Below are 15,657 nucleotides of genomic sequence, written 5' to 3' on the forward strand. Positions count from 1 at the left end.
TACTTCAGGATGTTGTTTCAGCCTGGGATCAGGAGTTGTTTCTTGGTTCAGCAGGAAGCAAAAATCTGTGGCCTTGAGTTCATCAGAAGCAGAATACATAGCAGCCAGCATGGCGACGTGTGAAGCTATATGGCTTCGGAAGTTGCTAGTAGCCTTGTTTGGTCAGAAGGTTGAGACTACGGTGATACACTGCGACAATCAGAGTTGCATCAAGTTGACTGAGAATCTAGTGTTTCACGATAGATCGAAACATATAGACATCAGGTATCACTTCATCAGGGATTGTGTACAGAGGGGGATTGTTCAGCTACAATACATACCTACAAAGGAGCAGGTAGCAGACATTCTAACAAAGGCATTGGGGAAGGCAAAATTCATCTTCTTTAGAGATAAGATGGGTGTCGTGCAGAACAGCTTCCTCGCTAAGAGGGAGTGTTAATTATGGGTAGCTTGGACAGCTGTTCGTCCTTACCCAGAAATAACAGCATTAGTTATGGGTAGTTTTGGACAGCTGTTTGTCCTGACCTAGAATTAGAAAAAGGTTTTTTTTGTCAAACAAGTGTTGTTAGGATAATAACAATTGTTATTTAATAGTGGCTCTTTTTAGGTGACACCTCATAGCCAAAATTAGTTATTGGTTAATTGAGTTGTCTTAATCTCAGCCGTTGGTTTGAATTAATCTCGGCCGTTGGTTTTCCAATAGAGTAGTATAAAAAGGGGTCAAGGGTCATTTGGAAAATAAGAAGTTTTGAGAAGAATTTGTAGTGATAGCAAATAGTCTTGCAGTGTTAGCAAGAGGCGCAGTGATAGCGTTGATATAGCAGTGGAGGATATCAGCGGGAGATATTAGGAGTTTGTCGGAGTTCTGCCAGTAAGAGGCAAGGAATTCTTTTGTAATTCTTATATTGCTGAAGATTAATATATTTTCCATCTGTAGAACTGGTTTTCCCTTGGGGGTTTTTCCAGGGACGATTGTCCAAAAATATTGTGTCCTTGTGTTGCTTATTTCTTTCCGTATTTTTAGTGAAGTTGTAGTTGTGTTATTTTTCGATATTCAGCTGTAAATTTATTTTCAGCAGTTAAATAATTTTTATGAGATAGGAGATTAATAATCAGTGACTGCAATAGAATTTCTACATGAACTTGGAGACAAAATCGAAATTACATTTCCGTAGACAACTTGCTTAGTTGATTTTTGTCTGGTCTGCGAAAAGGTCAATAAATATAAGTTTAAAAACTTTGTGGCAATTACACATTCCATTGGGTGAACATGCACATTGAAATAGAGCCCCAGTTTGAAGCATAAGTGGGTATGAGGCTATATTCTTTCCAGACCCTACAATGGAGTTTCTGAGCATTACATGGATTCCTTTGCTTCTAGTCCTCTTCATTAGAAGTCTGTTAGTTGGAAAAGCAAGAAAAACATCAAAACTCCCGCCTGGTCCAACTCCTTTGCCCATCATCGGCAACCTCCATATGCTCTCCAAACTTCCGCACAGAGATCTGCACACCCTTGCCCAAAAATATGGCCCAATTATGAGAATCAACTTGGGTTCTCTTCCAACAATTGTAATATCATCTCCGCATATGGCGAAACAAATTATCAAAACCCATGATCACATTTTTGCAAGCCGTCCTATAATGGGAGACAATAACCACATTCTAAGCCCTCAGAAAGTTGCATTCGCTCCGTATAGCCCATACTGGAATTTCATGCGCAAAGTCCTCGTCCGGGAGCTCTTTTCCCCCAAGAAAATGAAGTCGTTTGCGTCCCTCAGAGCCCAAGAAGCCCTTGCCATGACACAGTCCATTCTAAAGACTGCGGCTACAAATGCCAATGCCGGTACAAATCCCTCAGTTGTAGATGTAACGAGAGAAGTAACTTTTTTCACAAATAATATAATCTGTAGAATGTCATTTGGGAAGAAATGCAATGAAGCTGAGCTGGGTGGGAATCTGTTTAAGGAAGTTCTGGATGAAGCCATTGCTGTGTCATGTGGTTTCAACTACAGGGATTATATTCCCCTGTTGGGTAGGCTTGATTTGCAAGGACTTAAGCGAAGACAGGCCGAGCTTACTAAGATTTTTCATGTGCTTCTGGAGAGAATTGTGGGCGAGCATTTACAAAGAAGGAAAAATGGTAGCAATTTGGAGTGTGAGGACTTTGTGGATGTCCTGCTTTCCTTGTCTGAAGATGGGTCCATGGAGATCAAAATCACATCAGACCATATCAAGAATGTCGTTTTTGTATGTATAAAACTCATCCTTTCTATGCTTTTTTGTTCTTTTGTTTTGAATCCCTTTCCTATTTGTGGACAAAACTGTTGCCACTTGTATGAGTCCTTAAGCTGGCCTAATTTTAGAAGTTAACGTTCACATGTGATCCGCCTCAATGACTTAGGCAGTCTATATACAGAGGAAACGGGGAATGATTTAGGGCAGATAACTAGGCAATAAGGACAAATTCCAATTCCCAACATTACAATATTCAAAACAAACCTTGACAAAATCAAACCGGAGTTAAGAGGGCTGGTCTCTTTGTTTAGCAAAGGATTCTTGTGAAATTTGGGATTTTAAAAGGGTTCAAATTCTTATACAAAATCAACATATATGAATCTTATGAAATATGAAAAATCTTAACTTTGTTTTGATAAACAAAATTGAGAAAGAATCATCTGTTCTGAAAACTGAAACCATAGGCAACTTGATCGAGTGGGAAAACTGGAAATAACAGCATTCTAACTATTATTCAATCTTGGAAAGGAACTCATGACTACTAAAGGTAATCTTAACTGTGTAGTCCAAGTTACAATTGCACCATTCAGAACAGTACTGCAAGTATGAAAATCCTAACAGACAAGCTGAAGGACTTACATGGGGTCATGTTATTCATGTTGCTGATAACAAAGCTGTATTTGGGGAAAATAGTGGAAAGGTTGGCTCCAACACCAGAACTAGAACCAGCAACAAGAAAACCTTTAGTGACGAGTATAAGGACCTCATACAGGTTATCAAATTACATGAGAAGTTCTACTTTAAATACTGAAGGCTATGGAAACTCGCAAACAAATATGGTTTTCTATTTGCTTACTCCTTTCCATGTCTGATAGTTTAGGTTGTTTTTGTTATTGAATGTTTAATAGGGGTTCATTATTATGAACAATTTACTGTGTTTTCGTTTTACTTTTACTATTTCTATATTTCTATGTAAAAGGTTACAAGACCCCTTCAAAATTTGTTTAGACATCTTAAATCAGTAATCAAAATTTCTATGTTAGTATGTCCAGTGCTAATGCAGAATTTTTTCTCTTCAACTAATGTTTTTGTTCGTTAGCTAAAAAATACCAAAATCATAATTTCCTAAATTGAGTTTAGGCCTATCTTTATAAATCCACAAAAAGCAAGAGTGTCTTTTCCAGAATAAGTTCCATAGACAGAATATATAATTATCTAGTCAAATGGCAAGTTCAACTCAACGATCACCTTTAGCGTTACATTTACTCATCATGAATTTTTCAGAGGTAAAGGAGTACAACTCAATTATATTAGGTTTTGTTAGAATCCAGTGAAGTTGAAGATAACACACCATAGTAATCACTGCATAGTTTTATAAAGCTAATGTTCAAGAAGGGAATGTAAACAACCATGCCATGTATGCAGAGGTGAGACTATTGGACATTTAGAAGTTACAATTAGGTAGAATCTCCGAGGATTGGAGAAGCATCTACCCTAATAACACCTGTGCATATTAGGTAATGTAGACACAGGCAGATTAGTAGTGTGGAAGGAAAACCCATCATAGAGATGCGACAGGGTAGAATTTTTTTTATTGCTATCCTAATAATTTGATCAGGATAATTAGGTAATTAAGGATTTTGAAAGGTTTCCAATTTTTTCAACAAAGAGAAGTATCAAATAACAATCACAGAACAATTACAAAATTATGAGAGACAGAGCATTACAAAACTTAAAAAAAACTCAGTCCAAGGATATTTACTTTATCCTAAAACTAGGATTCTTCTTCCCAAATCTTAATTTCTTGAAACAAGAAAGAATCATAAAATCATTAACAGATCTTTTAACAGATCCTTCCACGAACCCAGAAGCTATAAAAAAACTAATGGAGGTATAATGACTTAATGGCTTTGCACGGGCTTCTCTGCTAGTGAAATGATTCGGCAGTGTTATATAACAAGTTGAATCGGTGATTAGAAATCGCTTTATTGTAATGCCTTTATTAAAATATGAATAGTATGTCTTGCAATGTTTACCAACTCCTAAATGTTTTAAGTTTGTAAGAAGTATACAAATTTTTTTAATTGACAACTATGTTTTGGTGCTTACTTATCTAAATTACCTTCGAATCTTCCAATCAACTACTTACATGTTTCTACCTATGTTCGGGGTCAAGGGTTTACAGGTCAAGGGTGTGTCTTGTTAGATCTAATTATGTTATTCTGTAAAATTGAAAATAGAAAACACTCGTTAGAAATAAAAACAGAGAACACTCAATCATTGCAGAGAAGGGAATAGCTGAACTGTGACTATTGACCACAATTAGAGAAGATAGTGACAACAAACTAAGAGACTAACAAACATATCACATTGATGATATGTACACAGCGGAACTATAATTTAGTTATAAGTTATATTCTTACACTCTCTCTGAATGAATAACTTAAATCTTTATGGACTCTTAACATATCTCCGACAGACTACAAATTAGAGATTAAACAAACTAGCAACATAAAACAAAACAACGGAAAATACATATGTTTAAGTTATTTTTTGCAAACAGTTTTAGACTAATAAGACATCTTCAAGCTGCTCTCCAACTGTAAGTATAGTCCTCTAGCTATCATTTAAGTTCCCAACATCACTGAACACCATTTACACAGGAAATGTCTCATCACCTTTGTAAAAGTATGCTAAACTTTCACTTTTTTGGATATCCCCTAAACTTTTGAACACCAATTCTCACATGCATGTCTCATAACCTCAACGAAATATAGATTCTCCAATCTGCAAGCATGTCAAATTATTGAACATCTAACTATCCTCTACTGCATCTTTCTCTGATTTCAAAATGTTAACCTCTTCAAAATAGAACAAATTCATCTTCAATGATGTCATCAATATCTTCAACAATCTTACTTTTACTTGACTTTTTCTTATCCTCATCTTTTTTATAACAAATTAAAAACAGTGATCCCCTTTGATAGATATAATCTCTCTTCTGAATTTTGCAGCTCACCTTTCAAGCGGCAGTGATACAACAAGACAGTTCTCTTATGAAAAACCTTCAAACTTCTTTACACAGCAAAAAACTGAGATTTCTTTTAAGAACTCTTCACACGATCTTCTGATCTTCTTCCACCACACCTGAGCTTTAACTATCTCTTCTAGATCCTCTTCAACATCAAGTCTTCAATTCTTTCCTAGATTCTTCCTCAAGCGGCCAGCATGCATAGGCGGTTCTTATGCAGCCAAAGCTCTTCCTCTCTCGTAAATTAAAATAAATTCGATCACTAAGCCTGCATATTCTTATCACTTAGCTCAGGTGAGATTGACAGCTGCGTTTTTGTTTGACCGCAGCAGGTACAGCAAATCGAACAACTCTGATACAAAATTAAAAGCAGGGAACACTCACTAGAATAAAAAACAGAGAGCACTCACCTGAACTCTAGAGAAGCGAATAGTTGAAAGGTGCATTCCACACATTATTCATTAACAGATGTACATATTTACAGATCCAATGAGTTCAACGACTTTCTTATAAATATGTTAACACATATGTTCAACAGCAAACTGGAAACTAATGACAACAACTAGAGAAGGCTAGTGACAAGAATCTAAGGGACTAGCAGACACATCACGTTGATGACATGTATACAGCAGAATTATAATTAAGTCATGAGATATACTCTCTAACATGTTTTAGCAGCTTTGCTTCAACTCTGCTGTTTGATCGACTTTAAGTTGACAACAGTTTATTTAAAAGATTGAACCCTTCCAAAAACCCTTTACTTAGATACCATTAATCAAAACTACTCAAGAATTTGACATAAAATTTTCAATCTTGTGCTATTGTTGATCCCTAAATCATGGTCGTAAATTGGAACTTTACAGGACCTACTGATTGCAGGAACAGATACATCAGGAGCTACATTGGAATGGGGAATGTCAGATCTGCTTAGAAATCCTTCTGCAATAAAGAGAGCTCAAGAAGAACTTGACTCTGTAGTAGGACAGAATCGTATGGTAGAAGAATCTGATCTGCCTCATCTTCAGTATTTGCAATCAGTGGTGAAAGAAACATTGAGGCTTTATCCCTCTGCTCCTCTGCTCCTTCCACATGAATCTATGGAGCGGTCTACGATAGGTGGGTATCAAATACCAGCGAAGACTGGTGTTCTTGTAAATGCATGGGCTATTGGAAGAGACCCCATCATATGGGAAGAAGCGAGTGAGTTCAAACCTGAAAGATTTTTGCGAAGCCAAATTGATGTGAAAGGTCAAGACTTTGAACTCATACCATTTGGTTCTGGTAGGAGAGGATGCCCAGGAATACGATTAGCATTGCCTATGATTCAGCTAGTACTTGGACAGTTATTGCATTGCTTCAATTGGTATCTTCCAAAAGGAGTCACCCCCGAGACACTGGATTTTTCAGATTTTTTTGGTATTACCATGCCAAGGGCAGTTCATCTTCTTGCAATTCCATTTCCACGCCTTCCATTGAAGCTCTATGAGCCTCAGTACTAATCTATGTTGAAATGAGGTAATCTGTTGTACAGTATGTAATATATTTCGTTGCTTGTTCAGGATTTTCATTAAAGTTGTCTGTGTCTATGAGAGAGCTCTTTCCTACTGCATCTTCAATCAAATTGTTTTTTATTAAATTAAGTGGGAAGGGGTCCAATCTAATATAGTTGATAACTAAAACATTATTTAAAAACAGACTTAGGGATCAAGCTGGAAGATTACATTTTCAATCACAATTGTTTGGATGGTTAAAAGGATAAATTCTGATGTCTTTCATTTTAAAAAATAATGACATTAGATGATCCACTCAATTTTATATATACTTTTTAATTAAAATAAGGGTAAAATTTTATTCAACATAAAAATAATTACAGAATAAGAAGGACAGGGGGACAAAACATTAGACAGTCTGTTGTGACGTATTCACACATCGCCCCATTGCAAATGGGGACCCCTACTTTTTTGCTTTTTGGGGTTTGTTTCTAGGTCTTTTAGGGCTTTGTCTATTGGCCTTTGCATGCTGAGTGTTACCAGAGGGATCACTAAGATAACAGACTTTGTTTTAGCTAAAGGCGAGTCAATGGATGCTCTGGGTTAGGGTCATCTTTGAAAGTCTTTCTTAGGACAAAGTTTTGCTCTTGTTGCTAATTGTGTCTTGTTTGAGTTTGAGGAGGTCAATGAAGCTTGGTGAGTGAATATCATCTTTGAAGGTCTAAGTTAAGTGAAATTAGTGAGTGATGAAGTCTGGAATGTCATCCTGATCTTCAAATGTCCCGAAATTTGGCTAAGTTTGGAATGTCATCCCGATCCTGAAATTTGACTGGAAAATTGAAGAATCCTCCAAAAACTAGAGTTTGGATTATAACTCCTGGAGGTCTGAAACCACTCTCAAACATCCTGACAGTATATATGGAATATAACTTAAAGTATAAGAAAGAAGAAAGGTATAAGGAAATGCCACTTACACTTACATTTCCTTATATCTTTCTTCTTTCTTATACTTAAATGTTATATTCCATATATGAATCCTCACGGAGAGGCTAAAATGTCAAATTTCGCTCTTGACCCTTCCAAAGGGTCCAGAGCGAAATTTCATAAAGGACCTAAATTCTTCACCTAAATCATTGAATGGTTGAGCAAATTTGCAAGGATAGGGAAGGAAATGGATCTAGGATCAAGTCTAAGGCAAAGTCAATTCAAATCCAAGGTGAATTGAGCCTAGAATAGAAATTTCGCTCGTGACCCTTCCAAAGGGTCTAGAGCGAATTCCTCTATAAGACACTCTACATTGCCCAAAGCCATGAACTAGCTCATTCCTAGGCATTTGTGAAGGCAAAACACTTATTTGGAGCGAAGAAATGTGAAAATGAAGTCAGGATTTGAGCCCAAGGAGGAATTTCACTCCTGACCCTTCCAAAGGGTCCAAAACAAAATTCATATAAAACCCTATTTTTCACAAAATCTTGAGCTATGTGTCAACTTAAAGAGAAAATTTGCATGGTCATGATGGAAGGAAGCCTAACAAAGTGTGTCCAAGGCATGAAAAGGAGAAAGGAAGTAAGAAATTAGCTCAAAATGAGAATTTCGCTCCTGACCCTTCCAAAGGGTCCAAAGCAAAATCCTCATTTGACCCTCAATTTTGGCCTAAGGCATTGAAAATGAAGATTTTTGAACCAAGTGGATGGCAATTGGACTTGAATATGGTGAGAGGGGGGTGAGTTTGATCAATTTTGAAGATGGATTGGATACAAGAGGTGAGAAATCAATCAAGAATGTGAATTTTGCTCCTGACCCTTCCAAAGGGTCCAGAGCGAAATTCTTAGAAGACACCTTTTTCTTTCTTGTTTGCACTGAAATTCTTGTTCTTTGGGCATGGCAAGGGTAGGTTGAAATTTTCTTGCCCTAGGAAGTGATTGAAAGTGTTGAAAAGTGAGGATCTTGTCCAAGATTGTGAATTTCGCTCCTAACCCTTCCAAAGGGTCCAGAGCAAAATTCTTCATAAACCTCATTTGATTCCTTGTTTAGACTACCAAACTTGTTCCTTGGGCGTATTTAGAAGGGAAATGACATGTCTTTGTCTTTTGAAGTGATAGAATGTGAAGAAGTGAAGGGTTTTGGCCTAAAACTAGAATTTCCCTCCTGACCCTTCCAAAGGGTCTAGAGCGAAATTCCTAAAATCTGTCTTTTCCTTCAAATTTGTGTTTAGCCAAGTGTGGATCAAGATTGAAGAGGTCCTTAGGCATGGTTTTGAGTTGCTAATGATCACCAAACGTGAAGCAATTGAGCTAAAACTAAAATTTCGCTCTTGACCCTTCCAAAGGGTCCAGAGCGAAATTCTTGAAGGACACCTATTTTCCCTTGGAGATGGTCAAATCTTTGGTTTTTATGGCATAGATAGGTGTGGAGTAACATGTCCTTACCTTTTGAGGTGGTTTGGAGTTGAAAGAATGAAGAAATGTGCTCAAAACTAGAATTTTGCTCCTGACCCTTCTAAAGGGTCTAGAGCGAAATCCTTAAAAACTCTATTTTGCTCCAATTTTGCATCAAACCTAGTGTTGATTGAGATTAGAAACATCTCTAGGCATGCATTTGAACAATTTGTGTTCACAAAATATGATAGAATTTGTCCTAAAATGTGAATTTCGCTCCTGACCCTTCCAAAAGGTCTAGAGCGAAATTCCTTATAGGTCCTGTCCTTGGCCAAGGTCCAAAGCAAAATCCTGTTTTTTGGTTTGTTTGGGGGTAAAATCGATGATATCTTTAGGAGAAAGCAATTCAAAGGTCAAGAGAAGTTCAAGGCAAAGAAATGAGAAGACTTTGAGCCAAGAAGGCAAATTTCGCTCCTGACCCTTCCAAAGGATCCAGAGCGAAATTCTTATAGGGCCTGTCCTTGGAGAGGATCTTGAGCGAACTTCATTTTAATGTCTTCTTGTTGATGATTTAAGGTAGAAAATGCTATGTGAGATAAATATATCATGGGTACTTAATCATCTTTTGGTTTGTTTTGCAGGTGGAAGAAAATCAGGTCAAGACAAGGACGATCTATCCTAAGCCCATCACCATCAAGGACGTCCCAAATGCATAAAGGAGGACTCAAGGTTTTTTGAAGCATTGGGAGACTTCAAGTGTTTGAGGAGTTGCAAGCTAACCTCAAGATCTTGTTCATCACATCAAGGATAGAGGAAGATCAACCAAGACACAGACATCAGACAAGGTGGCATCCCAGTCATTGCTCCTCCAGTCGGATTGGTCCACCTCTGCATGTCCAGATTCAATGTACCTGATTTATCAGGGATAACACAAACTTCGGTGTACCTACCCCTGATTCCTATTGGTCCTCACTCCTAGAATGTAATTTTCTCATTGGCTAAGGAAATTTGTTATAACAAACCCTAATTAGGGTTTCTATCTTGTAATCCTAGCCATTGATTCTAAGTCAATCAGAGTTGTCAATCTCTAAAGGGATCTCTATATAAATCACTGGCTCCTTATTTGCAAAGGTTAATATTTAATAGTCAGAGAGTAGTTAGGAGTTAGCAAAAGAGAGATAGTCAATAATTAGTAGCTTCAATAGTAGATAGCATTTTAGAGTAGAGTAGAAAGAGAAGGAAAAGATTGTTGTCAAGAGATTGTTGCAAAAGACATGTAAACTTCATTGAAAAATGGTGAATTCTATGTGTCGATTCTACAATTTGCATGGTCTCTATACTTCTCAAATTTAATTTCATGTTATTAGATAAATGGAAGAATTTTGTATGATCAATGGTGAAATTTGTATATCCATACTACTAGCAGTTTGTTAATTGCAAACTTGCCTTGCGTAGTCAACTGGAATTATTCAGCTTAAGCTTAACTTCAATTATCGCTTCTTCATTGATATGCATCAACCTGACGGTGTCTATGCTTGTAGTGGTGATCTGAACATCATAAAGCTTTCCTTAGAAGATCACACTAACCTTGTGGAGATGATCCTAGCATGTCAAAGCAAGACTTAGTTAAAGTTTCATCAAAGGTCATCCATTGCTCCTACATTCTTAGTGTTAGAATTAGATCCTTCTCCAACCCTTCTCCTTTTCCCTTTTTTAAAAATCAAGGATCAGTAAAGACCCACATTCCAGTGATAGCCAAAGCAAATCAGACGCTCAGGTCTTTGAGTCTATGTCTCCTTGTGATTCCAACAAAATCACATCATACCATGAGAAGCTTATCCACAGGTAGAGGCCCTACATACAAGAACCTTGGAGTTGCCTCGATTGATCCTTCGGCGAGATCTTCAGCAGTCAGGAAACTTTGTTCAAGAGAGGGTAAGATACCTTGGTATTTTATTGTGTGTTCACATGTGCATGAAAAACACATCAACACAGCCCTATGTTCATAACTAACTGTTCATTAGACAACCCTATGTTCATAACTAACTACTCCAACATGTGAGCCAATTCCAAAGATAATCCTATTTGGCCAAACAGTAAGTCTCCTACTCTATTCAACTCCCTAAGAATGTGAGTAAAAGAAACCCAATTTTATATTTGAGTTGTCAAGCTATAAAAAATATTTCTTGTTGGATGTATAAATCCTTCATTAAGAAATTGTTATATATGCATCAAAATAAAAGCAAAGGAGTTAAGTTTATTTATTTATTATTATAGATAAAAATAGATTTTTTTAAGGTCTACATTTTTTATTTAGTGGAGGGAAAATTGTATAATAGTTTAAGATCACCAATATTTTTCAATTTATCATAATTTTATTGGGTCAATGAAGATTACAATAGTTAATTTGTGTTGACTTCAACATGAATTCATACCAATCAAAATTATGATTAGTATAGTTGAAATTAAGTAGTTGCATTTGGTTATTCGGCGGATTCTTTTGCTTTTTGATTCCTTTGAGTCAGTAACTTTCCTTCATATTCTCAGAGAATGGAATGGGGTGGCTAATTGTCTTGCCAAATGGCCCTATAAATTTATGGAGGGTTTGAGAATAGGTTCGATTTTCTCTAGAGTTGTCTTATATGTTGGAGCAACTTATTGATTTGGATAACTCTTTGTAGTTCTATTTGTTGGGCGGTTCACCTTCTTTTGATGTATCTCCTTTCTGTTTTGAATAAATTTTTAACCCTCTTTATTGTCAAGTATATTTCTCATAACAATATTTGTTAAATATTGAAGAGCAAATGATTTGTTAGTAAAGAGATTTGATAGATTGATTGCTTGAATTTGTGTTTATCTTGCTAAGTAGCATTGTAGATTGATTGGTTGAAGTCGTGTTTATCTACTAAGTAGTATTGTAGATTGATTAGTTGATTTTAAAATATTGAAAGTATACTTGAGTATAACCAATTAAAAGGAAAATGATTCTATTTGAGTAATGAATATTGTAAATATTTAGTATAATATTTCAAGTATCATATTAATTTAAAATTATAAACATGTAATCATTGTAAAATTTTCAATAATTTGTCGATTCTTGTTAAATAAAACTATATAATTATCAATATTATAACATTTAAAACTTAATTATACATTAATATAAATTATGTAGTTAAATAATTTAAAATATTAAAGTAAACTAAAAATATATCCAACCAAGAAAATATTTTTGAAGATAAAAAAGACATCAATTAAAAATAAAATAAGAATCCTAATTAAAATAAAATATTTTTGAAGTATAAGGCCCCCCTTCTAAGTATAAAATTCCTATGACATGGCTTTTATATAGTGTAGTGTAGTGTAGTAAAGTGTATTGTTTTGCAATTTCACATTTTATTTAGGCACCTAGTATGTGTGCTTTTTACTACATCATTTTAAGTCTATTTGGGCCCTATTCTACTTTAATTCTTCATTATTAATCCCACAATTTAACAACCATCAAATAATTGACTAGGACCATATCTAACAACACAAACCCCAACACTTGTTTTTCCATTTTAGAAGCCCTATTTTGGTAAGACATGGGCACCCAACATGTGTAACTTGCCGAAATTTCTCAAAATTGCTACCATTGCAAGTGTCTACCTTCACAATGTTAAATTTGGTCTCTATTTTTGTACTTGATTGTTTTATGTTGGCTTTTTATCAAAAAATCCTTGTGATCCCTATGTAAAGAACATATTCTATCATTCATAAATGTTAATTGATTTCAAGAACATTCAACTGTCGTAATTCTAAATAATCAACATATTGAGCAATAGACTACACCATTCAACATTTAAATATGATTTCATGTTTGTGATCATTTTATTGCATTAACACTTGCAAGACTTGTCTAAAGAGAATCACATCACCAGGTTTATGTGAAACTTCATAAGACGGTTTCATACCTAAGGTATATACATTTCATGTTAGAATTTCCACTATTGTTTAATCTCTCTCCTCTCTAGGAAAAACTCCCTTTTTCCGTCAATCCATGGGGGTCTCACTTAGTGAACCTGGGTTATATCACGCATGTTCATAGAATACTAGAGAATCTCCCTATTTTAAAAAATTATTTCCCTAAATTCCTATTTTGTCACCCCCTGCCAATACACAACACAAATTAAAAACCCCCTCTTTTTCACCAGATATTGTATTTTTTCATAGTTTGAATAAGAACCCCCCTTATTTTCACCAGATAGGCAATATATTTTTTTCATTTTTCGGGATATTAAACCCCCCAATATGAACACACGAGATATAATATTACCTAGCCAGTGAAGCCCTCGTGCATCAATCATAGTTGTGGAGATGGGAGAACCAAAATAGGGTTTGACTTAGGCAAGCCCATATCTTCCTCATTTTCATGAATCATAGTTGTGTTTCATTTGTCCAAGGTATTTCTAAATCCCTTCCAAATGCTTCTACATCTAACACATCTCTTGATGATGATTGGGGCTCTTTAGAATTTGTCTCACATGAACCAATTGAGTCTAAGAATGAACCTTCTCAGTATTGATTCCTAAATCATGTGCTAGAGAAATCACAATTGAGAACTTTCACAAACATAGCACTATGACTTGCAAAGCAACCTCCATGTTTATAAGGAGCTACCCATTCTTCTGTTTTTAGGGTTTTTTAAAATGGAAAGAGAGATTGAAAGAAAATTCAATGGAGATTTTAATTCTAAAGTTATGTGCAAAACTTAAATTAGATGGAGGCACTTGAACCTTGGACCTCATGCATACCAATACATCCTATGAGATCCCTAATATAGAAATAAAATCTTATGCCAAAAAATTATTTTAACTTCCTATAGACCGTAAATAAGAAAGAAACCTTAAATAGTAGGATATCATGGAATTTGTGAAAATGGAAAAAACTATCAAATATATGGAGAAAATAAAAGAAATATTCCATGTCAAAGGGGGTTTTGGTACAATCGACCCAAAAGAACAACCAACAACCACACCTCGAAGATCTAGAAGACTACAACTAGAACTCACAAAGGGTGAGAGTAGAAGACCGAGGAAGAGGATACGCCCACTACACCTCCAAGAAGAGATCCAACAGAAAAGGAAACTCTAGAGATAGTATTACAAATGAATGTAGAGAAGAAAAAAGGAGGAGAAAGAACATACACCAATTTATCCACAAAAAAGTGATATAGAGACAAAAGACAAAGAAGGTTGAGAGGACATCCTATCCCCCCCAAAAAACCAAAATTGAAACTCATTAATAAGTATAAACTATAAAGGGTAAGTGCACCATGATGGTGAACAAAAAAGTGGCCACATGCCAAAAAAAACACCAAATTTTTCATAACTTGTGCAGGTTTTGAAAATTCAAAAATGTGCTAGGCTTGGTAAGCCAAAAACAATTTTAAAAACAAAAAGTTCCTCAAAACCCGTACGGATTTTGAGGAACATTTAATTTTTTTAAAAAAAAATTAAAAGTTTCTCAAAACCCATACGGGTTTTGAGAAACATTATATTTTTGTGTAGGCCATGGGTTTTGGCCATTTTCAATGCCAAAACCCGTGGAATAGTAGCAAGAGAAAGCCAAAAATCCATAGAACTCGCATGGGTTTACAATTATTTTGGATTTTCCAAACATTGAGAGCAATTTCTAACAATGACACCCCGTCGAACATGTAAGATTTGATTGGTTTGATTATTTTTGTTTGCATTTTAATTGAAGTAGGGTTTTTTAATTGATTTAAGTTTTATTTTTATTAATTTGATGTCAGATTCTTCAAGCAATCCCCAAAAATGAAATAGACAACAAAGACCTCCTTCTGCACAAGCAACACAAGAAAACCCTGTAAAAATTGCACATGAGCAACAAGAAAACCATCATGACGTTGCTCCACAACCACAAAATCCTCAAAATGTTGCTCCTCAACAACCATTGCCACGCCAAAACCCTCCACGTTTTCCATTAGATCATGTAGATGCCACACAAGAGGATCTCATCAACCGCCTTACACAAAATAGTGCCCAAATTTCTATATTGGTGAATAGGTTGAGGTCCTCTAGGCGCACCACTCAGCCCTCGCTAGAAAACTAGAAACAATGGCTAATAGTGCAAATGAGGTATCTAGGGAGGTTACAAAATGGGGTTCATGGAGGGATAGATGTCGAACATTTTATGCGAACGGGTTGTCATATGATCAAGTGAAAAAAGGTCATAGGTAAAGCTGACATATGTGCTCTTTTCACTAATCCTGTTACGAGTAACAACCTAGAAATAAATACGACTCGATTTCCTATACATTGGTGTGTTCATGCTAGGTTGAAAGAAGCTTTTTGGGATAGGTGGTATATGGTATTTGACCAACTACTTTGTAATAATTGGGAGGTGCCTCTATATTTTTTGAAAAAGTTGTTTTGTGAGTTTATCCTCGGCGAAAAGCCAAATTACTTTGACATCCGACAATTTTAGTGTAGAGGGAGAGGCTTTGTGTAGGATAGACCTAGGG

General features: G+C 35.8%; 1 protein-coding gene across 1 annotated transcript; it reads left to right on the forward strand.

The window, feature by feature from the left end:
- Nucleotides 1-1,276: 1,276 nt before the first annotated feature.
- Nucleotides 1,277-6,902, forward strand: LOC131062275 (cytochrome P450 71AU50-like). Its single transcript, XM_059214300.1, has 2 exons — nt 1,277-2,247; nt 6,130-6,902. Exons 1-2 carry the CDS (start codon nt 1,342-1,344, stop codon nt 6,763-6,765), a joined length of 1,542 nt encoding a protein of 513 aa, XP_059070283.1. The 5' UTR covers nt 1,277-1,341; the 3' UTR covers nt 6,766-6,902.
- Nucleotides 6,903-15,657: the final 8,755 nt, after the last annotated feature.

This window comes from Cryptomeria japonica, chromosome 11, assembly GCF_030272615.1.
Source record: "Cryptomeria japonica chromosome 11, Sugi_1.0, whole genome shotgun sequence".
Lineage (NCBI taxonomy): Eukaryota > Viridiplantae > Streptophyta > Pinopsida > Cupressales > Cupressaceae > Cryptomeria > Cryptomeria japonica.